Source organism: Zootoca vivipara, chromosome 1, assembly GCF_965207765.1.
Source record: "Zootoca vivipara chromosome 1, rZooViv2.hap1.1, whole genome shotgun sequence".
In the NCBI taxonomy this organism is placed as follows: Eukaryota; Metazoa; Chordata; class Lepidosauria; order Squamata; family Lacertidae; genus Zootoca; species Zootoca vivipara.
In genome coordinates, this window is record NC_142582.1 from 15006256 (window position 1) to 15032715 (window position 26460).

The 26460-nt window shown below is 46.6% G+C and overlaps 1 protein-coding gene across 1 annotated transcript; it reads right to left on the reverse strand.

Annotated features, from left to right (window-relative positions):
* Positions 1 to 4391: 4391 nt before the first annotated feature.
* On the reverse strand, positions 4392 to 22216 carry NABP1 (nucleic acid binding protein 1). Its single transcript, XM_035136337.3, has 6 exons — positions 21484 to 22216; positions 20967 to 21105; positions 12956 to 13027; positions 10216 to 10291; positions 9857 to 9926; positions 4392 to 6405 (listed from the first exon to the last, which is right to left on the reverse strand). Exons 1-6 carry the CDS (start codon positions 21572 to 21574, stop codon positions 6206 to 6208), a joined length of 648 nt encoding a protein of 215 aa, XP_034992228.1. The 5' UTR covers positions 21575 to 22216; the 3' UTR covers positions 4392 to 6205.
* Between the last annotated feature and the right edge of the window lie 4244 nt (positions 22217 to 26460).

Genomic DNA, 26460 nt, shown 5'->3' on the forward strand with positions numbered 1-26460 from the left:
AATCAAACCCCGGGGGGGGGGGGATACTGAACAGATAAGGCTTCTACGAGCAGGGAGCACTGTTCTTCAATTTCCCTCCCTGGCCCATAATAATCTTATTTCAGTTTGCACATCAGAGGAAGCTTCTTGCCAAATCCTCTCTGCGGTTGCTTTTTGGTCTCTGAAAATCCCAGAATGGCAAGAAAGAGCACCAACTAACCTATTCAACTGTTACCGGCACTTCAGTCCAGGGGGCAGGTTTTGAGACAGTGAAGGGAGACTCGAATGTCCACATTTCTGTGTGTTTCCCTTTCCCTATTCCAAGTTAGGGGGCAAGGTGGTGATTATGTGACGAGAGAACAGCGAATTCCAGACAGTCGCATGTTTTGAGCATTTCAGGTAAGAGAGCTCTGCCTACCATTGAGCTGCCTCTCGGGGAAAAGAGGCCAACACTATTGTGTCAGAGAGGCAGGCAGCAATACAGCCTCCCCCATCATTCCCAGGGGTAGGCGAGGACACAGATGCTGGAGAGCCTTAACCGCTCCTTATGGGGCAGAATGAGACAGGCTCAGCCTTTGCATTAATGAGCCAGCTATTTTGAAAAGGACTGACTTGATCTTCCTTACAAGTATGGCTGCCTCGTCAGAAGAGAGGGCATGCCAGGTATATAAAAAGACACACCTAGGTTTGTGCATTTAAAAACATTCAGTTTTTTTAAAAGTCTCATTCTCTCCCAAAAGTAATGAATATAATACGAAGAGTTTGGTCAAGTGGCAGGATTTAAATTAAATAAAAGCAAAACTAAATTGCTATGAAAAAACCTTAAAGGATCGGAAAGAAATAATAGAGATGGTAGGGATAGAAGCATACAAAAAAGTAAAGTATCTAGGAGTATGGATAACAACAAAAATAGGAACATTTTTAAAGGTAATTATGGGGGGGGGACTCAGCATGAAATTAAAAGAAATTTGGACATATGGAATAGGATGGATCTCTCTCTAATGGGAAGAATTGTAACTAAAAAAAGAATTGTGTAATAAGGGAAAAACAAATCAGAAGTGGAAGTTGGGGGAAGCCCAGGAGGGGAGGGAAGAGGGAATGTAATACAGTGGAACCTCGGTTTACGAACACCTCGGTTTACGAATTTTCAGTTTACGAACACCTCGGTTTACGAATTTTTGGTTTACGAACGCCGCGGACCCATCTGGAACGGATTCACTTTTCATTACTTTCAATAGGAAAGTTTGCTTCAGTTTATGAACGCTTCAGTTTATGAACAGACTTCCGGAACCAATTGTGTTCATAAACCGAGGTACCACTGTATAAATATTATGGATATGAGATGTATGTAATGATAGAAAAAGAAAACTGAATAAAAATTCAATTAAAAAAATTAGAAGTCTCATTGTGTGCAGTCAGTGCTTTTTTTTAAAGGAAAAAAGGTGCTGGTATTCACCATGAAGTTGTTACAGCAAGTGCCACACTTTAAACATTTGTGGGGGGGGGGGGAGTCAGTACTGCATACTCTCAAGTACAATGGTACCTTAGTACTCAAACAACTTAAACCCAAACACTGCAAACCCAGAAGTGTTAGTTTGTGAACTTTTTCCGGAAGCCAAACATGCTGTTTTTTTTTAGTCTTGTGCTTCCGATTTGAGTGCCACACTTCCGTTCCGAGCGTTACGCTGAGGTCTCTCTGATTTTGCTATTTATTTTGCCTTTTTGTTTTTGCGGCTTTTTTGTTTTGTTTTGTGACTGTGTGGAACCCAGTTCAGCTACTGATTGCGTGATTGCAGTACAGTCATACCTCGAGTTATAGACGCTTCAGGTTGTGTGTTTTTGGGTTGCACACTGCGCCAAACCTGGAAGTACTGGAACAGGCTACTTCCGGGTTTTGGCGCTCGCACATGTGCAGAAGCACTAAATCACGCTTTGCGCATGCGCAGACATGGTGCTGCAGGTTGCGAAGGTGCCTCCCACACGGATCACGTTCGCAACCCGAGCGTCCACTGTACATTGTTTATTGCTTTCATTTTATAGATCAATGGTCTCACTAAATAGTAAAATTCATGTTAAATTGCTGTTTCAGGTTTTTTTTTTAAAAAAAAGTCTGGAACCTATTAATCCATTTTGCATTACTTTCTGTGGGAAAGCACGCCTTGGTTTTGGAAAACTTTGGTTTTGGAACGGACTTCCTGAACGGATTTTGAGAGCCAGGAAAAAAAGACCATGATCATTGATGAGGATGTTAACCCTCTGAAATACAGAAAGTAGGGATCTCTTGACATCTAACCATTGTATTTTAAAATGGTGTTACTTTTAGGACAGCCTTTTCCCAAACTTGGTGCCTTCTAGACTACAACTCCCATCAAGGCCAGAAAGCCTGGGCAATGGTTAGTGGTAAACGGGAGCGCCGACAAGAACTGAGGGACAGCAGGCTGAGGAAGATTGCTTTGGGGGGGGGGGAGCGTGAACAATGGCAGACATCATTAAACAATGCTCATTGTCACTGCCAGCTGCCCTAGCAGAATAATTCAACCTTCCTCTACATCATGAACCAAGCAACTGTCAAGGGTTACAAAGGGGTTTTTTTTTCTTCCCATGTGGGGCACTGAGGCTATATTATGAGCAAGAGCCATATGTATTCTTAGCGACTACATAACAGGGAGTGGGGGGCTGAAGAAATATCCAGAAGGAAGGCTGGCAAAAATAAGTAGAGGCTCCTCCTGTCTCGCCTCAGCCCAAGTTCTCTTGGCTTGATGCAGTTTCCCCTTGAGAAAATTTAAAAGAACAAAGTGATTAATCAAGGGACAGCAAGACATTTAGAATCTGGAAATACGTATGGATATATGGATATATTACTAACCATAAATATGCTCTTGGGTTCAACAAGTTTGCTTCTCCTCCTTGCAAATTAGCGATTTCAACCATGTACGGTGCTTCTAATGTATCCGTTCTGTGATCAGCTGGCATTTGGGCTCAGAGCATAGCTCATCCACATGTAATTAAACAGGGTGGGTCAGCTGGCAAGGTCACCCTAAGAGGCAAGGTTCCATTGTGCTGATCTCAACCAGCACCCTTTTTGGTATTTTATACTTTACCTGTTTACAACGGCCTGGGAGCTGGTGGCTGTAAACCAACGGATGCTTCAAGCTCCACACAACCGGGAGGCTATTTCCCAGTTACCCCCAGATCGCCTCTATCTGAGGGAGCCAGCCTGCTGTTGCCATTTTTGAACTGGGCAGAGCAGCATCAAAAGTCACCTCTGAGCATGCTCCGCCCAGTTCCAAAATGGCGGCAGTGCTACTTCCGGTATGCTACTTCCGGTCCGATCCCTTATTTTTCAGGCAGGAACTTGGCAGGTATGCAGTAGGGTAATGACTTTTTTTTTCTCAAAAATTATTTCCTGTAGCACAAATGGATGAACTTTTGCCTATTAACGACTAAAATGAGGTATATTCCATTGAAATATTTAAAAAGGTTACGCAGTTTTTAATTTTTTTGTATGCCGTTTTACCATTTCATAAAATTGTATTAACAATTCTATATATATTTCGTATCAAATTTGGACACAACACCACATTCCACAATTTGCGAGTGTTCTAAGCAACATAGGGTATACAAATGCCACACCTGCGCAAGGTAAAAGCCCCTTTGGGGGACCTCAAAACTCAGCCAGCAGACCCTGCCGGGAATGCTGGGAAAAGAACCTACAGGAGAGGTAGCAAAACATCGTCCTCTAGCAGCGTCTATACTGTTACTGCAGCTAAAAAAAGCTTCTTTGTGTGTTTGATGACCCTATATAATGTTGTATATATGTGACTCTAAAGCTTGGGTTCAATTTTATATCTGCTTACAGTGACTTCAAAAATGGTCAAAAAACTGATAAAAAATTTAAAATCATTTTGTGCGTGAGGTTTTTTGATCAAATCTCTTTGAAAGTAAGATTTTATCTGATCTTTAATGAAAGCTCATCAAATTATGATACAGGGAAATGAGGTTGTAAAAAAGTCATCACCCTAGTGCCCACTTACTGAAGCACAGATCAGAATTTTGCAGGGTCCCAATGCAGGCAGAACTAAACCCATGCTCATTGCTGTATTTTATTTATAAAGCACCTAAAGGTATCAGGCACTGTATAAGGATTGCTCTGTTCCCCCCCCCCCCAAAAAAAATCTCAAAATAAGTGGAAGTGAACTTCCAAAAAAAGAGAGAGGGCAGCCCACATCTTTTTCATATTTTATGCTGGGGTGTTACTGCCTTCCTGTTCCTTTCATTGATGCTATTACTGCTTTCTGTTTTATAAGCAAAGGAAGCCTTTGTAAACAAGAAAGATGAAGATGCCAAAAACGCTCATCAGAAGCTGGCAGATTAAGAGTGACACACAGATTAAGAGCGACACAAGCAAGGAACACACCCCATACTCCTATATATTCTTGGAAATATAGTTGATGAGACCTGCTTCCAAATAAGCATTGTTACAGATGAAATCAAACACACACATTTCAGAGCAGAAAATGATCTTGACAAGGGGGGAAATGGTGGAGTGTTTTTGCTTTTTTGCTTTTTGCTTTACATGGTTAGTGCAACTTTTATTTATGAGGTCCGCTTCAAGAATATAACAAACAAAAAGAGAAGGAAAAACAGTCATTTTACAGCATTTGCATGAATTCCAAATACGATTTCTCTCCCCCCCCCAAAAAAAATTGATTGAAAATAATTCTAGGATTACCCAGTACAAAGACACACTGAGAATGCTTAACATATAAAAAGGACAAACCTCACATATTTTACACGACCCCGGGAGTTATTTTCCCCCTTTCCGAACTCAGCAGCTTGAAAACAATTCGCACTAAGCAGCACAAGGCTGCCCTTTCTAGAAACTGAGGTATTAGCTCTAGAAGCAGAAAGCGTCAGCGTGTGCAAATTGGCCCTTGAGAATTTTGAGGGTGGCTCTCGCGAGAAAATCAGGCATCGACACGAATCGTATACATAGGTTTCGTTTCAGCTCTTCGCTCCAAACACTTTTTTCACCGTCTGAAACCATCAGCAGGATATAGTGGTAAAACACTCCCTGGGCTGCAAGGTGAGGTTGAATGCCCCCCCCCTTAAATACATACACTTGTGGGATGGGAGGGCTCCAAAAAAAGAAAACCAGTGTGTCAAGAAGAACAGCTCGAGCCAGATTTCTGCCTGGCATACTGTTTCTCTGTGGGTGGGGATTCCCTTCCTCTTCCGCCCCGCATCACTCTCCACAGAATAAACTTGAAATCGCCATCGGCCACTTGGGGGAGGGGGGGGGACTACATTGGCTGGGCTCACAAAAATGGCCGATTTATGCACTTTGTAGAACCGACTGGCAAATAATCTCTCTGGCCTCTGAGAAGCTGTGCCTTATGAAAGTCGTATCCTACTGGATCTTCAGTTGCCATCGCAGCTTCCATGAAGGTCAATTACAAGCCATCCAAGAGGTACACTGAAAGAATTTCCATTTGTTTCTCATGCAGCAGGGCCTACAGAACTTAAGCAGGTGTGCTTTGCATTCCTGGAGGGAATCTGGGATTTTAAAATAGATCCTGGAGAAGCAGCAGGCAGAGTTTGGCACGGGGAGGTTGGCCTCCTCTAGTCGAACACAGCCACCATCACTTACCCCACCCCAACGGGGGGGGGGGACACACCAACCCACCTCCTTTTTACGATAACATTTGGCAGATCGTCTCCACTTCTCACAGGTTAAACAGAGCAGTTGCCCCTTGTTCCATCCGCCAGCCTCCATTAGCCGCGATGGGAGTTGGTCAGGACAGCAGAAAGAAGATATTAAGACACCTTAAGGCTGGGCAGTTCAAACTTAACCGAAAAAAGGAAAAGGGGGGGGGGACAACAAGCATTCCACCACGCTCAAGGTTTGTTTTGGAAATCAACATCTGATGCACAACAAGGAATCCCAATTTCCAACTGCGAGTCTTATTTTAAGACATTTTCCCTACTAGACTCATGTGGTATCAGCAGCTTCACTGGGTTTTTCAGCCTGGGGGGGGGGTGGATGGCGAAGAGAGAGAAAGGTGTTGGGGGGAGGAGGAAATCCTCTTCTCTGGACAGCAGAAGGTAGAGAACTAGTAGACCAAACTCCCCCCCCCCCCACAGTTAACCATAAATAAAAGTGCAATTAAGTGTTCAAGTAGGGCGTATATAGAGTTTAGGCGGACAAGCGAGTCATTTGGCCGGGTCATCTTTTTGAGGCTCTGCGGGGATCCCTCCCGTTACTCAGTGTGCTTTGTGGGGGGCGCGCATGATTGGACGGCACTGAAGGAGGGGCGGGTCCCCGCCCGCCAACCCTCCCAGTACCTGCGTAGGAGGAGGAGGAGGAGGCATGATTATAAGCAGGTGATACTCCGCTCAGCTCAGGTCCTGCTGGCAAACCATTTCCTACAAAAGCAAAGAAGAAGAATAAAAGACAACACACAGACACAAGACATTCGCGCGTCAAGACATTCTAAGCTGCGGCTTCTTGGTCCCGGCGACCGCTTTGCATGTATATGAAGCTGTCCTCTCTCACAATTTGCTGAGCGTTAAGAGGTTGAGGTGAGCTGGGAAGGTGCCTGCAGAGGCCACGGAGTCCCTAACAGCAGCTTGCTTTGCCATCCACATGCCAACAGTAACCAACGGCAAGGAGAAAACAAGGGAAGTCATGTGTTCCGGTGTCTTAGCAGCAACAGGAGTAACAAGAGCATCTTCTCCCAGCTCTGGATAAACCCCAGATATAGCAGATATTGAAACCTGCCACAGTGCTCAAAGGAAACGGCAACACTCCTCACAATTGGGTCATCTTCCCATTCCAAGGAGCCTGTGGCTACCAAAAAGCGACTTCCTGAAGGACTCTCCCCTGTAGATTACCACTTGACTTTTAAAAGCAAACAAACATAGTTGGCTCTTGAGCATCTATTGGCAGCCATGGGCCTTAAGCCAAAGGAAATAGGGCCACGCCCTGAGTGGGGTGACCATGGCCGGTAAGAAAAGGCATTCAGGAGAATCATCAGAATAGACCGCAAGGCTAGGAAGCCCAGAAACAGGAGGCGCTTTGGGAAAGCCACGGGTGCAAACCAGAAGGCACATTGGATGTTTGTGATGGAGGGCAGCTTTAGCCTCTGAGGCACATCAGGAGAAATCAATGGTGGCTGGGAAACCCAGCCAGATAGGCAGGGTATAAATTATTATTATTATTATTATTATTATTATTATTATTATTATTATTATTATGTTAACTGCTTAAACCCGGGGGGGGGGGGGCAACATGGCATTCACCAGCACCGTCAATACATCTTCTTTTGTAATGAAACATTCTTGTGTTTCCGTTACCCAATTTGGCTTTTGTTCTGGTTACTTTCTTTTGGAATACAGTGCTACCTTGGTTCTCAAACACCTTGGTACTCAAACAACTTGGAACCCAAACACTGCAAACCTGGAAGTAAATGTTCTGGTTTGCAAACCTTTTTCGGAAGCCGAACATGCTCCGTTCTGAGTGTTACGCTTCCGATTTGAGTGCCACACTTCCGATTTGAGTGCTACACTTCCGTTTAGAGTGTTACACTGAGGTCTGTCTGTTTTTGCTATTTATTTGGCGATTTTGTGGCATTTTTTGTTTTGTTTTTGTGGCTGTGTGGAACCCGGTTCAGCTACTGATAGACTGATTGTGTGACTGCAGTACATTGTTTATTGCTTTCATTTTATGGATCAATGGTCTTGCTCGATAGAAAAATTCACGTTGAATTGCTGTTTTAGGAGTTGTTTTTAAAAAGTCTGGAACGGATTAATTTATTTTGCATTACTTTCTACGGGAAAGCGCGCCTCGGTTTTGGAACGCTTTGGTTTTGGAATAGACTTCCAGAACGGATTAAGTTTGAGAACCAAGGTAACCACTGTATGTGCCTAGGTGCTTGGAATGGAAGGGAGAAAATGAACATTCCAGGGTCGCGAGTAGCTATTCTCTTGGTTGCCCAGGGCAAGTCAAAATGGCTTCTTGGTAGATGGGTCAACAGAGATGGAGCACCCCACCCCCAACAAACGCTGCAAGCATGGCAGTCCCTCTTTTAAGCGCAAGGCTACAGTACGGTGTGGGGCTGTGCCTGGGGATTTCTCTTCCTGTCTTCCAGGAAACATGCTGTGATTCCAGGATTGGGGAAGGATGCCTCTGTTCTGTCTTGAGACGCATCCTTTGTGAGCAAGCCATGCAAGGCAGGCAGGCAAGCAGGCAGTTGTGGCCCTCGGATCCTCACCCCCCACCCCTGTGGGATGTAATCCATTGGGGCAGTCAAATACAACACTCCTTGTTTCCCTAGAGTGGACACAGACAGGGAGATGTTGATCCGGACAGCATAACTTCTTGTTACACCTGGTCTGGAGCATCCTCCCCTTGCATGTGACCAGGTAGATGGGCGTGACCCTGGTAGACCCAACAAAAGGTCCAGTCTCGCAGCCACCTTCTCTCTCTTCCTTTTGACTCTCTTGGACTGCACTGCTGGCTCTCAGCCAGCAGCACATGGGATAAATCCCCATATGGGACAAATCCACACCTTACTCTGCAACTGTAACTACAAGCCAAAGCCTGCCTTTGGGGATCATCCTGTGAACTGGATGCAAGTAAACTTCTTGTTACTTTTAAGGAAATACTGTTGTCTCTTTTATTCTTTTGAGAGGGATCAAAAGGGGACTTACCGGGAATAATCCAATCTGGGCAAGCCAGACTGGAGTGCTTAACTAAAGAGACTCAAACGAATCTGCAAACTAGCTTCCTGTTGGAAGGGGAATGTGCTCTGCTGCTTGACTCACTAGCGGGAGTGAGGAAGGGTAATATTTTATCAATATAGCCTCTCCTCCTATCCACAACATCCCCACAACCCCCATGTAGCAGCTTCTTCACACCCGACCTGCTGTTTCCTCCTTCCTGTATGGGAGTACGATTTCCCAAGAAGCAAGAGAAACACAATAGGTAGTTGGGGGAACCAAACCTTCTTGCCCCAGTACTGCCTGATAACTCACCCTTCCCAATCACCAGGTGCCCTTTAAGCCACAACCTGAGCAGGAAGCTTGTTGCAGGCCCAACTGTGCCAGAGGGAGGAGTCAGAGGGGTGGGGGCATTAACCCACGGCTCAACTACTTTCCTTCTGAATCCAACCCGTAGGCCCAGTTTCGATATGTCAACACTAAACCAGTGTTTTAACATTACAAGAATAAGCACGCTTGAGTGTGAGGAACAAACACACTTCCCTCTTCTGGCCCAGCCAGAAGAGACAGGAAGCATCCGTTTTCTGGTTTAAGCCCGAACCAGCTTAAAACTGGTTTCAACTGTGGTTTGTGGAAACCTGCAGAGATCGAATGATAGGCTTTCGATCTTAGTTCCCGTAAACCAGGGGTCCCCAGACTATGGCCCAGGGGACACATACGGCCCCCAAGGCTCTTTAATGCGGCCCCCGGGGACCCCCGCTGCCGCCGCCCGCTCTTACGGTGCGAGGCTGCCAACTTTCGACCCAGAAAAGCGACAGAAATAGCTTGTGCACACACACAAGCGTCATTTCCGGTGTACTTCCGGGTCGGAGGAGGCTTCTGCACATGCGCACAAGCTATTTCCGGCGCTTTCCAGGTCGGGAGTGTGCCAGAAATAGTGTTTGCGCATGCGCGTGCACAGCCGCGTGCCCCCGCTCCCCCACCCTCCAGCCCACCACGCAATCTGCACGGCGGGCATCCGGCCCAAAGCCGGGTAAGTTTGGGGACCCCTGCCGTAAACCATAGTTGAAACCTGCCGCCGCAGGTGTTCCTGAACCTTCATTTCCAAGACAGAAACTTTATTATTATTATTATTCTACAACGCACACTCACTTACCAGTAGGCCCAAAAGTACAAGAACTCAGATTAGTTGATGGAAGGGAATTGTTACTCTGCTCACCCTGGGCCTTTAAAAGGAACGGAGAGAGAGAGAGAGAGAGAGAGAGAGAGAGAGAGAGAGAGAGAGAGAGAGAGAGATTAAGACAACCATGGTACAGATAGAACTGTGGGGGCTTGGAGAAAAGAATTATCCATGAGACGCCCCAAAACATAAGCTAATTCTTGTTCCTCTTGTCCTTTTAAGACGCTCCTCTCCTCCCACAGGAGAAACCCACTTCTGTATAGGCCACACTGTCAAGGGTTTGTCTGCACCCTCAATTGTGGACATGTTACGATGCTGCACGAGATTGCACATACCACTTTGCTGGGCTGCCCAGGGTGATCCGAGCTGGGCTCACTGAAGTTGGGCACTTCCGAGTACACCATGCAGAACCTGCAAAGAAAAACAAGCTCGTGAGAGGGGAGTGTGGAGATTTCTTTCCTCAGCTCTCCTCGTCCCACTTCGTTTCCAGGGACCAGTACATGCCTTGTTTTAAATTCCAGAGCCGCCACCCCCCCCTTCCCTCAATAAGGGCATTAGCACCAGATGCTTGAAGCCCCCCCCCCTACCCCCATCCCAGAAACTAGACCCGGAGATATGAACAAGGCCAGCTCTACACATGGTCCACTTGGAAGTCAATCCTATCAATTCCGACGGAACTTGCACCCAAATAGGCTGAAGCTCCAAGCCTGCGTAAAACTTGTCCCGCTGCTTCCTTTTGCAAGACCGCAAGTCGGCAGGTGGGTCATGCTTAACAGTCTATTCGTCTTCATAAAGGACACACAGGAAATATTCCGTCTGTCGCCATAAAAGATACACAGCGGCAAACACTTAGCAGCAAGTCCTGCTGAATTAAAGAGGAGCTTGCATCGAAACGAAGCACCCCAAGATCAGACCATGCAGAAGATGTCAGTGGCAAGAACCGATTGCAGAAGTTTTTTTAAAAAAACAGGAAGGCCTAAGAACGCCAAATCCATAACGAAGGCTGCAATCCTGTACTGTCGAACGCTGCAATGCAACAGTTGTTCTGCATTGCAGTGCACCGTGCTATAAAGTAGGGCCCAACATGGAACCAGTCAGGCAATTCTCAAGCATTTCTCAATCTGGAGAACATTTAGCTCCAGGGCAGTCAAGTGGCATTTGCCACCTGCCCCATCAGAAAAATCTTGCAGGCCTGCTTGGCATTTTAAGCTAAAGGAACCACAGGCGTCAAAACAGAACCAGCCGTGACTCCCGGTTATTGTTCATTCGATGCACCTTATTCTATTTTTAAAATAATTCCAGCTGCACAAGCAACACTCCACATTAACTACCAGGTGCAATCCACCTGTGTCGGAGCACAGCTCCCACTAGCTGAGCCATTTGGACCGGGGATGATGGGAGTTGCAGTCCAAAACAGTTAAAGTGGCACCAGGTTGAAGACTGATTTCGCCGCACTTAAGTCAGCTACATTCCGAATCCTACACTAATCCTCCCCAATCTCAAAATGATATCACTCAGGATGACGAAAAACATTTTTTTCAATTCTTGCAGTAACTTATTTTGAGATTAAAATATTCCCACATCGTTCAAATTAAGAGGCTATGGGGCAATAATTTTATGCAGTGATGGGAAATGGATTTATTTCCCGAGTTAGTATTAACCCTAGACTATCCCCCCTGACATTCCAATTTTGGGAAACACTCCCAATATAGCAGAGAAGCTAATACATCGGGCATAGGCAAACTTGGCCCTCCAGATGTTTTGGGACTACAACTCCCATCATCCCAGACCACTGGTCCCGTTAGCTAGGGGTGATGGGAGTTGTAGTCCCAAAACATCTGGAGGGCCGAGTTTGCCTATGCCTGTAATACATTATGAAAATGGCCTCAATTATGAATTATCAGATATCACTTTCGGCAGATCAGACCACAAACGCAGCCACACACAACCTTAGACAGACAATGTCTAACTTTCTGTGGGGAAGAGCCACAGCTCAGTAGCAGAACATCTGCTGGGCATGTAGAATGTCAAAGGTTTAATCCCTGGTGTTTCTAGGGAGAGCTGCCATAGACCCCTGCCTTGAAACCCTGGGGAGCCAGAGCCAATCAGAGTGGACAATACTGAGCTAAATGGGCCAATGGCCTGGCTCCCCAGCATAAGGCAGGTTCCTGCGTCCTCCTCCTACTGCTGTAAGGTTTCCACAACATTCCTCCACGTTTTGGCCTGGTTCACCCCGAATGAACATCGCAGGCGCCTGGAAGGGGGGGGGGATACAGGAAGTTGCAGCTATCTGATGCAATGAAGCGTTATTCAGCAATGGCCCATCCACACAAGGGCAGGTGCCCGGGCGAATGGGCCCGAAGCGACACATCCCAGCTTGCCAACAATGCTCTCCGCTTCCGAACTTTCCATTACAGGTCTCGACAGACTGCCTGGTCACGACGGATGCATATGCTCGAGAAAGCAAACCAGCAGCATTTGCCCACGACACCTTAGACCGCCATCATTACGACCCCAGAGACTCTTGCTCGACGGAAGGGGGAAATTTACCTTTACACCCCTAGAGAGGCTGGCTCCCGCAGGAAAAGGCTGGAGCTCATTACCAGAGCCAGAATGTAGAAGCTCGCAATGCGGCTGCCTCTACCGTACCTAGCCTGTGGATTAAATAGAGGACTTCAGTTTTCGGCGCTGCAAGTCCTTGAAAACGACAATGCGTTAACCCACAACAAAGGAGACAGCTGCTTAGGCGGCTGGACACTTACCTGTTCACAGGTGTACTTTTAAGTCAAGGCATTCAGGCCAGACGGACGCATGGCTGAGGAAGCCGTCTGTTACATAAGCAATCACAGGCAGGGTTCCCCACACGCTTGTCGGAAAAAACAATATTGAGATCGAGGAAAGCCAAACTGATTGGGGGGAAAAGGCTCTTTTGGCAGACAGAACTTTGCTAAACCCCAGAAAGCAACGGCAAGTTGGGCAGACGCTTGCAAGGCGGCATTTGATACCTACCGCTCCAGCCTGCGAAGCGCAAGGCTTCGAGAGTAACCGAGCGCACGTGCAAAGCGAGATACTCACTCCCCGATTTTCTGAAGATCGCCTCCCCTCCCGGTGTAAAGCGTGAGACATCCTTTCCACAGAGACGCATATCTAGCCAAGAGAAATACCAGAAGCGTTAGAAAGCACCGGGAGAGGGGGGGATGTAATTAATGCCCAGGCTTGACCAGCGTTTGGGGTTTTTTTGGGGGGGGGAGTTGGGTTAAGCACATCTTCCTCTCAGAAAAAATCCCAAGGGAGAGTGGACCACACACACCACCAAAATCAATAGGACTTTAGCGCTAACCTTAAGTGTGCGGCTTTCTGGCCAGCTCTTTACTCACAAGTCATTCCTTTCTTTCTTTTTTGAAATCGTTTTTATTTGGTTTTACAGATATAAATTTACAACAAAACCAAATAAATATCCATATAGAGAGATTTCTCTGAATCTCAGGTCTCTCCCCCCCCCATGGGTCCTACTGTCAACGTTTTCAACTGCATATCATTTCATCGTCTATATTTTATCTCTCTCCATATTGTCCATAGTATTTGTTACATTACAAGCGGGATTCAAATCTTGAATGCTTTCATCTGCTTGCCTCCTAAGTAAATTATCATTTCCCCCCATTCTTCCTTGAAGTTTTTGTACTCACAGGTCATTTCTTAGTCAGATGCTCAAACTTTTAGTGGCCTATGTACCAGATTCCAGTAGGGTTCAACACAAACAAACAACAACCCAATCATTACAAAACAGCAACACTGCACCTAACATTTAAGTTACCGTAAGTGTTGTATAGCATCCACGAACCCTCATTGTGCGTTGCAGAAACCTGGCCACTAAACATTAGGAAGGGCACCTTGCATTCGTCTGAATTCCACTCCCTACAACCAACCAACCTAGATTGGATTGTCTGATACCAGACAGAGGCAGTACAAAAGAACATGCACAACTGGCGACAAAAAAAAGTGTGGCGAGATAAATTACAGTATTTGACTATACTGAATTGGCTAGATTGATGGAAGCCATTAGGGGTTAAGCCCAAGCAAAAATTTCAAAAATAACGGGGGAAATATAGAGAATACCTGAAAAAGCAGTGCCCTCAAATTAATACTTGGGACTTGCTTTGGTTAACTTCTGCAAAATAAAGCATGGTATAAAAACTAAAAATAGAAAGAAAAAGGGGTAATAATGAACCAAGAAGGAGACACCAAAAACGAAAAGAGAACCGTGGTTGAGGACAAAGGAAGTCAATTGGAAGAAAAGAAGAATTGAAACAGTATATATATATACACACACACACACACACACACACACACACACACACATATACACACACATACACATATACATATACATATATACACACACATATACTGTCGATTATTTAATCTGTGTAAGTTTGCATATGTTATTATGTTTTATTTGCATTTCATTGTTTTTTGTTCTTTGTTTTAGATTGTGTATTTTTATGAGTGTGTGTGTATGTGTTGTAAAATAAACTTAATAAAATAAATATTTTTAAAAAAACATGCGCAACTGGTTCCACTTGTCTCTGTCCACAGGGACATCGCCTGTCCCTGAGCGTCCTTTTGCTTCTTAGTCCGTTCCTGCGGCCAAAGTTACGCAACTCTCTCAGAGGTTTCCTGGCGTCTTTATTACAGTGGTTGGATTTTAAGCACTCTCTCTCACTCGAGGACTCATCCATTCATCCAATGGGGTGCCCCACGGAATCAGACCATCTAACAGAGCTTTCTACTTCCCGCGATGGCCAACCAGGTGCCTGCTGGGAAGACCTTAAGCCGGACATGAGCTGCTGCTTCCCAATGGGATTCAGATGCATGGTGTATCTGATTCTGGAGCTACCATGTTGCTCATTGTGACTGGTAGCTATTGATGGACTATTCCTTCCCTATCCTGTCTAATCCCTTTTAGTACAGCTACTGCTACTATGACAATACTTGCAGCATCCATGCTTTCTCCTGGAATGCCAAGACATTAAAGAAAAGCATTGTTTCCTTTAGAGCAGGCATCCCCAAACTTCGGCCCTCCAGATGTTTTGGACTACAATTCCCATCATCCCTGACCACTGGTCCTGTTAGCTAGGGATCATGGGAGTTGTAGGCCAAAACATGTGGAGAGTGCCGAAGTTGGGGGATGCCTGCTTTAGAGAAGCAATGGGGGAACATCTGGAGGGTCTATCTGCTTCAAAACATGCTGAAAATTGTTCAACCACTTAATCCTACCAGCGGAACTGACACAAGACACCAGCAGTTTTATTGCCGTTCCGATCTACCTATAGCTCTGCACATCGGGATTTATTTATTTTCGCTACTGTATAGCCAAAGGTTTTGCACAGTTGTGAGGGCTGGAGGGTTAAAGCTCCTGTTCAGGTGAAGTTAGGCACATTTAAGTGCCACGGCAATCGGTGGGACTTAAGTTGGCCGCAAGTATTTGGGCCCCACTGATCTCAATGGTATGTCAGCATGACCAACTTTTAACTGAGTCGGGAGCATTTGTCAAAAGCCATTTGCAAACAACACACCAAGCGTTCTGCCGAAGCGCCCTGTGTGACTTGCAAGATCATTCACTTTCATTACTACATTCTCTAAGTGTATGTCTGATTTGTCCCTCTCTCACACATGTGCATAGATGTATGAACACAAAAAGAGCACAAATCAAACATTGTCAAATGGGGACTTGAGACACTGCTGGGGTATAGAGACAAGAAAGCTTTCATTTATTGCAAGCCCAACAAAACACATCCTTTGGAAGAATTCCTTATCTCCCACAAGCAAATCCTTTATACTAGTGAATATTTGCCTGCAAGAATGAAAGTTTGTTTTCATTCATATGCGTGACCTTCAAACTTTGGTTTTTAACCAGCGATCAACTACCGTGTTTCTCATATTATAAGACATGTCTTATATTTATTTTTTCCTCAAAAAAACACACTATGGCTTATTTTCAAGGGATGTCTTATTTTTTTCCTCCTCCTCCTGCCGCGGCCGGCATTGCTGCTGCGCCTATCACTATGTCTTATTTTCGGGGTATGGCTTATATTCCTTGAATGCTTAAAATCCTGCTATGGCTTATTTTATGGGTATGTCTTAAAATATGAGAAACAGGGTATTTTCCCTTCTTTTTCTTTCTTTCTTTCTTTCTTTCTTTCTTTTTGCCAAATGCAAAAGAGAGGGACAACTAAACAGGGTTCCCCAAACTTGGGGCTCCAGCTGTTTTGGGACTACAACTCCCATCATCCCTCGCTAGGAGGACCATTGGTCAGGGATGATGGGAATTGTAGTCCCAATGCAGCTGGAGACCCAAGTTTGGGAAACTCTGAACTAAATGATGCGAGAGAAAACGAGGTTTGGATTGTCACACTGCACTATAACCACTTTTCCCCACAGCAGGTTGGGAGACCTGCTCGGTTTGTTTGGCTCTTAAAATATCATTAACAAAGAAATTTTTTATTTATAAAGCTAGCAAAGGGATCTGTTCCTGAGGCTCGGCAATAAACCACTAGTAGGCATACAGGATCCTGTCTGCCTCTCTGCCACTAGTGTTTCTAAGGCTGTCACACAGACTGCTGGCACAAGTGGTATACGTTTTATCGGTGTCCAAACAAGTAAGCCAGCCACTCTATATTAGCTCCACCCGTCAGTCACATATTAGTTCTGCTAAGATGACGCAAATGGAAAGTGACCTTAACACTGCATTTTGTGCCAAGTTGTAACTTGAAGAGATCACAAATGAGCCTAGGGGTGAAATCCAGTGGCGTATGCATGCAATATAGGCAATCGGGAACACTCCAAATGGCCTTAAATAAGCAGCCATTGTTGCATTTTGCAATGAAACCAATAATTAACGTTCTTGCTAGCCTGGCTAGCATGCAACACTGAGCCATGGTTTATGAAACTATGGCTTAGTGTTGTGAGCAAACCCTGCCCAGCAACTTAGCTGTGGTTTGTTTATTGCCAACAAACCATGGTCTGAAGTCATGGGTTGCTGCTGACATTAAAAAAACCACCTTGGTTTGTTTTAACTACGGCTTGGTGTTATGCCATGAACCCATCCCTCTTCCTTAACCATGGTCTCTTTTGGGATCCCACCACAAATGCTCACCAACTTACGAAGGCATAAGGAGCTGGGAAAGAAACCAAACTTTGGATAATCCAGCCATTGTTTGGCTGATCGCTTGTGGGACAACTTGTGATGATCTTACAGTTTGCAAAACAACCCATGGTTTAACATTCTGTATCAAGTGGGCCACTGCGAGTTACTTTTTTTGTGTTTGTCACATTTATATCTAAGCCCTCTCCCAAAGAGCTCTAGCTGAGAGGTTGTCATTTTGTCTCCAGGAGAATCCTGAGGAGGTGTGGTTTTAGACACGGAATAATTCGACCCGTGGTCACTCAACCAACTTTACCGTTGATCATAGGTTAACCCAGTCTAATTCCAACAAACAATATTTGCTCACTATCCTAGCAGTACGTGTGGCCTTGGAGACATTGCTTGCCCTCTGCCATTGTTATCATACACCTCATTAATCCAAAGGAAAAGGAACTGTTAATAATAATAATAATAATAATAATAATAATACTTTTGCACAGACTAAACTGTAGCTCACAATGGGAATTCTATGACTCTTGAACACATCCCATTTCACTCTTTTAAGAAATGATTACGTTTTCCTTTATGAACAGACTATAGACTTTTGCAAAGAGGGTATTGCTTTCACAGACAATGCTTGGTGCTTACCGTTTCAACATCATTCACAATAAAAGTACCTAGCGCTTTAGAGTACTTTTGCATGTTCAAAGCAGATTACAAACATTATCTCGGTAATCCTTACAATCTGCCTGCAAGGTAGGTCACAGAACATAGGCAACGTGACCTCCTTTGCTGAAACCTAGAAAGCTCTCGCACACAAAATACAGGCAGGATTTCCTCTCTCTCTCAGAAATACAGCAGAAAAGGCCACCACCAGTCTGAAACCTTTAAAATGTTAAACCAAAAGCAACTGATCAACCCTCTGTGAATGCGAGTAAATACACTTTTGGTTTTTAATTGGGTTTTAAAAAGCAATTTGACATGGCAATCCCAGATACCCACCAGCGTTCCTCTGGACTGCGTTTGTCACATAAAAATATACCACACTTGTAATAGAAGCAGACGCTTTTACAACTAATTGCTACTTCTGCTTCTCTTCATGCTAAAGAAAGCCAACCTCTCCGCTGTGCACGGTGAGAGCTCATCGAAAGAGGAGGCAGAAACAGTTGGTTGCTTCTTTTAAAAATCACATTATGCTGAACCCTCAGTCCCCTAACAGATCAGATTTCAAAGCAGCATACAATGCCATGCTGGCGTTTGTGACTTGTTAAGGCTTGTGCAAGCAAGCCCAGCTACTGCTTGGATTATCCAGAAGGAACATGTTCAGATCCACAGCTCCTATTCTGCTAGGGAAACAGGGAAGAGGCTGGGGATAGCTGGCCTTGAGATTTCAACCGTGTAACAAGCCACATATTGGGCCACTTAAAAGGTAAAGGTAAAGGGACCCCTGACCATTAGGTCCAGTTGTGACCGACTCTGGGGTTGCGCGCTCATCTCGCATTATTGGCTGAGGGAGCTGGCGTATAGCTTCCAGGTCATGTGGCCAGCATGACAAAGCCGCTTCTGGCAAACCAGAGCAGCACATGGAAACGCCGTTTACCTTCCCGCTGTAGCGGTTCCTATTTATCTACTTGCATTTTGACGTGCTTTCGAACTGCTAGGTTGGCAGGAGCTGGGACCAAGCAACGGGAGCTCACCCCGTCACAGGGATTCGAACCGCCTTCTGATCAGCAAGCCCTTCTGATCAGCAAGCCCTAGGCTCAGTGGTTTAACCACAGTGCCACCTGGCTCCCTATTGGGCCACTTAACACACTTTAAATGTGTACCCCAAAAATAAATAAAAAAAACCTGAAGAATGACTGTGGTTTGCTTCCCGGGAAATCTGTGCTCCTGCCTCATCATGTGACCAGGGATACAACCCTACCTAGTGCCTGCATGACCCCAGGGGCAAATTGTGTGCATGTCATACAGGTATGGCACGCACACAATTTAGATGGGCAAAGTGTTTGGAAGCTGATCCCTGCGGGCTGCGGAAATACTAGATGTTACCAACAGCAAAACCGCATGAATGAGTTGGAATGTTGCAGCGTTGATTTTTGTAGTAAAGAAAAACTGTGGCCTGCGGGGCAGGAAGGTGCAGCAGCTGCAAGTTGGGAGGGCGGTTTTTCTTCTGCGGAACTCCAAAACAGCCCCTACCCAAAGAAGTAATCTGGCTGGGAGTGGGGGAGAAAATTCCCCTGGCTCACACTGTGTTATAAGGTCTTCTTTCATCTCCATAGGACTTAAGCACGGCGCGAAGTGTGGGTTCTGTTTCAGCTATTATTGAACCCACTAAAATAAGCCAAATGACTCTTGGCCTACCCAGCTCAAAACAGAACATACAGGGGAAAGAGGGTGTCTCATCGCTTCCTTTAAGGAAAATAAGAAGCCATCAGCTTTTAAGAGATGACTCATCGGCCAGTGTGGTCAAGGCTGCATCCTTGTGAGCCAAGCCGGATGTGACAGCAGCAAACCCATCTGTTTAAATCCTGGATCTGCCCCGATCACGTTCAAAGGAAGGGAGGGGCAAGGAGAACTGAGGAGTGGGCCCGCGAGAGGAGCCGAACCCTTCTTGTGCCTTCTGCCACTTGTCTCCCCTTGCTTCCCACAGTGGTTCCCTCTAAATCTAGCATCTGTAGAGAGGCAAGTGAGTTTGGGAAGGGAGGCTGGAAACGTCCCTTTTGCTTTAAAAGGTAGGCCCCGACAGAGGTCTAAGGTCAGCAGAAGAGAGCGCACACTCTGCGTGCAGGTCGCCCTAGGAGCACAGGTAAGCTGTCAAGTCAAACTGAAGGAGCGTCTCCACCCCCATCGTCCAGCCCGGACACTGAGGTCCAGCGCCGAGGGCCTTCTGGCAGTTCCTCCACTGCAAGAAGTGAGGTTACAGGGAACCAGGCAGAAGGTCTTCTCGGTAGTGGCGCCGGCCCTGCAGAACACCCCCATCAGATGTCAAGGAAATAAACAACTATCTGACTTTTAGAAGACATTTGAAGACAGCCCTGTTTAGGGAAGTTTTTTAATGTTTGATGTTTTATTGTATTTTTTATATTTTCTTGGAAGCCACCCAGAGTGGCTGGGGAAAACCAGCCAGATGGGCAGACCCACTGCCAGTCAGAGGAGGCCAGGGTTGAAATCCCTACTCGGCCACGAAGCCCCATGCTTCCTCCTGCCCCAGAGGCTAGGGCTCAAGCCAATGGATTCAAGTGACTAGAAAGTGTAACGGGGGGAATATGCTGTCTTTCCACTTGAACCCATTGGTTTGGGTCCTAGCCTCCAGGGGTAGGCGAAAAGAAGGCGCTTGCTTACTTAACCCACTATGATGGCCGTGTAAAATCTAGTTAAGATTCCTGCATTGCATCTGAAGGCAGCCACGCTTAGGGAAGTTTTTAATGTTTGATGTTTTATTCCGTCGGGAGCCTCCCAGAGCGGGGGTACAAAAAATAAATTATTATTTATTTTATTTTTATTATTGCAGGGGTTGGACTAGATGACCCTCGGGGTCCCCTCCAACTCTACCATTCTACGGCTCACTGGGTGACCAGTCACTGCCTCTCAGCCGGACCTGCCTCGCAGGGTGTGGTTGTTGGGATTAAAGGAGCAGGGTGGGTGGGGATTTAAATGCAATAAATAATAATAAACAACCTGGCAAAAGGCAACTTCCTCTATATATTGAGGTACACGCAGTAAGGAAAAATGAGCACCTCTAACCTGGCCCCACGAGATGTTGTTTTCTGCCTCCCTTTCCCTCCTCCTGCTACACCAATTACGATTCTAAGAAAGGGAGAGGAAGCTCAAAGCGTTAACAGGAACACTGAGTCAGCCAGTTGCTTCAGCAACGAAACAAAAGAGAGGCTGGGCAGAGGCCGCTCACTCGGCCTAACCCCACTGTCGGGAACACATACATACCCTTTGGTCAACCGGATAATATCTCCCGGCTGGATGAGACTGCCAAGTTCATCCCACACCGAGATGAGGATGCTGCCTGTCTTGTCGGCTACTTTGCAAGACCGCACTTCGTGCCCATCTTTGGTTTTGGTGACACGGCCTGCAAGGGAATATGGAAAGGGGGGAAAGCAGGGGGGGGGAGGACAGAGAAAAAGAAAGGTGGTTTGAGCAAATGTCCTTAGAACAAGGGGACAACATCCTTTCAAAAACGCAACTTTGCCTGGGTGCAAAATCACCTGCAACTTTTGCCGAAGCCCAGGGAAGGAGCCACTCTTCTGGCCCCTAAAAGTGGGGTCTATTTAAGTGCAGATTAAGAGAAGGTGAACCCAAACTCTTTTCCCTGAAAAGTGGACACGTGTCAACTCCTCTCTCTCTCTCTCAGACACACACACACATTTGCACACCTAGCGCCCGGGCCAAGAAAGTCGGGAAGTTAAAAACAAACAAAAGCACGACAGTTCCACGGGACCCCACTTACCGATCTCTAGCACAATAAAGATGACATTTAAATTTTTCAGTCCGGCCTTTATGTCTTTTATGAGGAGGTATGTTTCGTTTGCCATGCTCATGCTGCTTTGCTTTTCAGGAGGAAGGCACGGGCGCTGCTGGGGCAGAGTGAGCAGGACAAAGCACCCCTTAGCCGAGAGGGACACTTGGAAAACAGGGCAGGGGCGGCAGGAGCTGTGGCCGGGGGGGGGGTGGCGGATTAGACGAGATCGGGTTTGACCAGCCCTTGGAGAAGGTAACAGTAATGTGCAATATATATACTCTGGGGAGGTCGGCGGGGAAGCGTGTTTATGAGGAAGAAGGAGGCACCCCCGGCGATCCCTCTTCCCTGAAACTCCCAGCTCGCCTCTCCCTCTCTCAGCCGACCACACAAGCCTCGTAAGGCTGGACGGGTGAAGGGGGGAGCCGGGGCGCTGATTAAAACAGGCACGGGGCTTGGCTGCTGGTGCTGCTGTCGCCGCCGCCGCCGCCCCTACTGGCGAACGAGAAAAGGCACCTTCGATATAGGCTCCCTTCTCTTCCCCTCTGCAAGAAAATCGGGGCGCTCTTTTTCTCTTATGACTATTATTGCACAGCGAGTAAGGTGCTTCCTCCTCCTCAGCCTCCTCTCCAACCCCCCCAACTCGCCAGCTGCCCCGCACCCCAGCGCCACTTTCACACAAGCGCGCAAACACGCCACCTCGCCCTCCAAGCGCGCTCGTTCCGTCTAAAAGAAGCATGTGCCGGCGCCGCCGTTTTATATTCAGCCGGGCCGCACCATTTCCTCCGCGCGGGGGGATGAGCGGGAAAGCAAAGTCGCGTCGGAAGGTACGGAAAAGGGTGGCGCGGAGAAGGGAGTCAAGAGACGAGCTCCAAGGCCTCGGGTTGGGATCCTGCTGCGCCGGAGCGGTTCTGCTCCGTGTTCCCACGGCGCCGGAGACGCGCAAGGAGGGCGAGGAAGGCTTCCCCCCCCCCCGAGAAAAATGGAATGGTCCGTGGAACGCGGAGACACCAGAATGGAACTGAATGTGACAAAGTGCCCCGTAAGAGGCGCTGATTGGTTGGCCGCGATTCTTTTGTGCTCTGACCTAGAATATTTACAGTCGCTCCCCTCCCGTTTCTCTCTTTTTTCCCTGCCTCGCTCTCCGGAGCAGGATTGAGCCTGTCTCGCCGGGAGACAGGACTGCAAGCTCATCATGAGCCTCGGGGAAGGGTCGCTGAATGACTGGCTGTTGCCTTTATTTATCGCGCTGCTGATTCCCCCACCCCCAACACCAAAGCTGGAGAGGTGGGGGCTGCGATCATTTCCCCCGCCCTGCACCCCTTTATTCCCCCCCCCGAAAATATTCCTCGGGAAACTGCTTGCAACGGGATTGTGTGTTTGTGTGTGTGCGCGCGCGTTTACTTCCCAAATCTATAATGCGGGATATGTTTGATCGGAAGAGGACGCGGGGAATCAGATTCTGCTTTTCTTAAAGGAAAGTAACCGAGCCGTAAAGCATTTAAAAGCAAAGGAGGCCGTGTGGGCCCGTCCGTGAGAGAGAGAGAGAGCAAGCCTCCGTTAGGCACAGCGCCTTTATTAGCAGCGACCAAAAAAAAATGGCCACAAAATAGCTAGCGAGCCTTCGCAGTGTCCAGAACTCTTCATCCAGCGGAATGTTAACAAAGACTTGGTGTTCAAGTCTTAAAATGGAGTGTGGAGATAAAGACTACCGTAGCAGCCCGGAAACCTATGTTTTTCTACTCGGAAGTAAGTCCCACTGAGTTCAATGGGGCTGCTCCCACGTAAGTGTATAGTTCCAAGCATCACTCAGATTACACTTGCCATGTGTGTACAGAACTTTTCTAGAACCCAAGAACCAACCTACAATTTATCATTACTCCCAACATTTTAAAGCTCAGTCCTGTGTTTCTTGGGTGTAAGTCTCACAAAAAAAACAACCCAATGGGGTTTACTCCCAAGTAGGTTTGCATGTCTAGCCATGTTTTTTAAAAAATATTATTTAGTAGGGAGTCTTTTGTTATACAAAAACCATCGTACCTGGACACTGGCCAAGCTGGCTGAGGCTGACGGGAATTGCAGTTCAAAACATCTGGAGGGTGCCAGGTTGGGGAAGGCTGATACATAAACCGCTTAACAATTAGCATGGACTAAAGGCGCATCTCTGCCCCCATCATTAAGCTCAGACCCTGAGGTCCAGTCTGAGAGCCTTCTGGTGGTTCCCTCACTGTGAAAAGTGAGGTTACAGGGAACCAGGCAAGAGGCCCTTTTCGATATTTATGCATCCCAGATCATCTTCCAAATTGCTCTGCCCATTCCATCCCTAGGCTCTTCATGTTCACCACCCTCCTTCCTGCCCTCTTAAAGGTAAAAGAAAAGGGACCCCTGACTGTTAAGTCCAATCGCGGAGACTGGGGTTGCGGCGCTCATCTCGCTTTACTGGCCGAGGGAGCTGGTGTTTGTCCACAGACAGCTTCCGGGTCATGTGGCTACCATGACTAAGCCACTTCTGGCGAACCAGAGCAGCGCACGGAAACCTGTTTACCTTCCCACCGGAGTGGTACCTACTTATCTACTTGCACTTGACATCCTTTCGAACTGCTAGGTTGGCAGGAGCAGGGACCGAGCAATGGGAGCTCACCCTGTCACCGGGATTCGAACCATCAACCTTCTGATCGGCAAACCCTGGGCTCTGTGCTTAGACCACAGCACCACCCGCCACCTGCCCTCTTAGTCACCTACTAATGGTCACCTGTTTGTTTTTCTATACCTTAGGAAGGGACCTCTAATTTTGCAATCACTCACATGCCAAGGTAACCTCACTATCATGTGGGCTTTCATAAGTGCGGTTTTTGCAGCAGAAGACATAGGTCGCCTCCAAGCTGCCTGGAGAGATTCAATCCAAACTGGAAATTTAGGTTTGTGCAACTCAAGTGTCGTGGTGCAACAAACCCACCTTTCTTTTCAAAACAATAACAGGTTTTGTGGTTCTAGAATCAGGTAGGTAGCCGTGTTGGTCTGACGCTGTCGAAAAAATGAAAAAATTGTCCAGTAGCAGCTTAGAGACCAACTAAGTTTCTTCTGGGTATAAGCTTTCGTGTGCAGGTTTTGTGGTTAGAAAAGATGCGGAAATGCACTTAAAATGAATGGGATAAATGGTTGATTAATTAGAAGATGTATACAGTGGTACCTCGGTTTATGAACACAATTGGTTCCGGAAGTCTGTTCATAAACTGAAGCGAACTTTCCCATTGAAAGTAATGGAAAGTGAATTAATCCGTTCCAGATGGGTCCGCAGCGTTCGTAAACCGAAAATTCATAAACCGAGGTGTTCATAAACCGAGGTTCCACTGTAAAGGCAAAGGGACCCTTGACCAAAGAAGATGCATAACCACAAGCAAATCAGGATAAATTCAGGAGGAATGCTCATCATTTGTATAATCTCCCTGCAAAGTGCTCAGTAAAGACCTAGGGCTGTAGGTCAAGGCCTACCCAGGCCAACACTATACATTTAAAGCAGTATCGTCCCCTCATAGCTACAATTCCCAGAGTGGTTTAGCAATCCCCCTTCCCAGAGAACTCTGGGAATCGTAGATGCCACTTAGTTAACATATGAGGTGAAATTTGAACAGAGGGAGACTGGTGATCAAAATCTGAGATGTTGCCTTTCTTCAGCAACAAATTGTGGTTCCCTTGGTGGGAGGCGGAATCTGCTGGCGGCAAATTATTGCAGCATTCTTGCACAAAACCTTCCTGTTTTTCCTCCAGTTTGGCTCTCGTGCATTTTTCTTCTTTTAAGTGTACTGGCCCTGTTTGTCCATTTGCCTGCCAGCCAGCAATATATGACAGCTGAAAACATTACCTTGCTATCTGCGGTCTTATAATTATAATGCATGTGGATGCACGTGGCTCTAGATTATTCAACTGCTACTACCCACAGGTAGGTGCAGTAAGAACATTAAAAGCAATAGAAATAAGAGACAAGGTGTGTGTGTTTTTTTTTTAAAAAAAACCGCATTTATTATGCCTACATGCAGTGCTGTTTTTCTAGAAAAAGAGGTGCCAGAACCCACCTGAGAGGTGCTGGAGCTAAGTTCCAGTGAGTTCCCCCTGAGAGAAAGAAAAAAAGCCCCGCCTTCATGATTTCTAACCACTCAGCTCCAAATACTTTGGCTGCAGCCTAGGATACCAAATACAGAGGGCCGATCCTCCCAAGTGTCCCTATTTATCAGGGACAGTCCCAGATTTAAAGGGACTTGGGTGGCGCTGTGGTCTAAAGCACTGAGCCTAGGGCTTGCTGATCGGAAGGTCGGTGGTTCGAATCCCTGCAACGGGGTGAGCTCTCGTTGCTCGGTTCCAGCTCCTGCCAACCTAGCAGTTTGAAAGCATGTCAAAGTGCAAGTAGATAAATAGGAAGGTAAATGGGAAGGTACATGGTGTTTCCGTGCGCTGCTCTGGTTTCACACAAGACCCAGAAAAACTGCGGACAAACGCCGTGCTCCCTCGGCCAGTAAAGCGAGATGAGTGCCGCAACCCGAGTCCTTCATACCGTAACTGTCAGGGGTCCTTTACCTTTACCTTTTAGTCCCAGATTTGCAGAAGCCGTCCCAGTTTCTGATTTGATCCCGGAATGTTCCGCTTTTCCTTAGGACATCCCTATTTTCATTGGGAAAATGTTGGGGGCCATGGAGTTATGTGACCCCTGAGCCAAGGAGTTAAGTAATTCTGCAACCTTTAAGAGACATCTATAAAGGGAGCCCTGTATAGTTTAGTTGGGGGGGGGGGGTATGTTGAATGTTTTATTATGTTTTTATATATGTTGGAAGCCACCCAGAGTGGCTAGGGCAACCCAGTCAAATGGACGGGGTATAAATAATAAAATTGTTGTTGTTGTTGTTGTTGAAGAATAGAGCCTCCCCCGATGAGTGCATGGGGCATTCTTCATTAAAAAAACCTCTTTGCTATATG

Coding starts and splice junctions, on each gene's coding strand:
- NABP1 (XM_035136337.3), bottom strand. CDS start 21,574: ATGAGCATGGCAAACGAAACATACCTCCTCATAAAAGACATAAAGGCC. Junction 9,927..10,215: donor CTGGGCAGCCCAGCAAAGTG/GTATGTGCAATC, acceptor TTCCTTTTAAAG/GCCCAGGGTGAGCAGAGTAA. Junction 6,406..9,856: donor TTGTACTTTTGGGCCTACTG/GTAAGTGAGTGT, acceptor TTGCTTTTGTAG/GAAATGGTTTGCCAGCAGGA.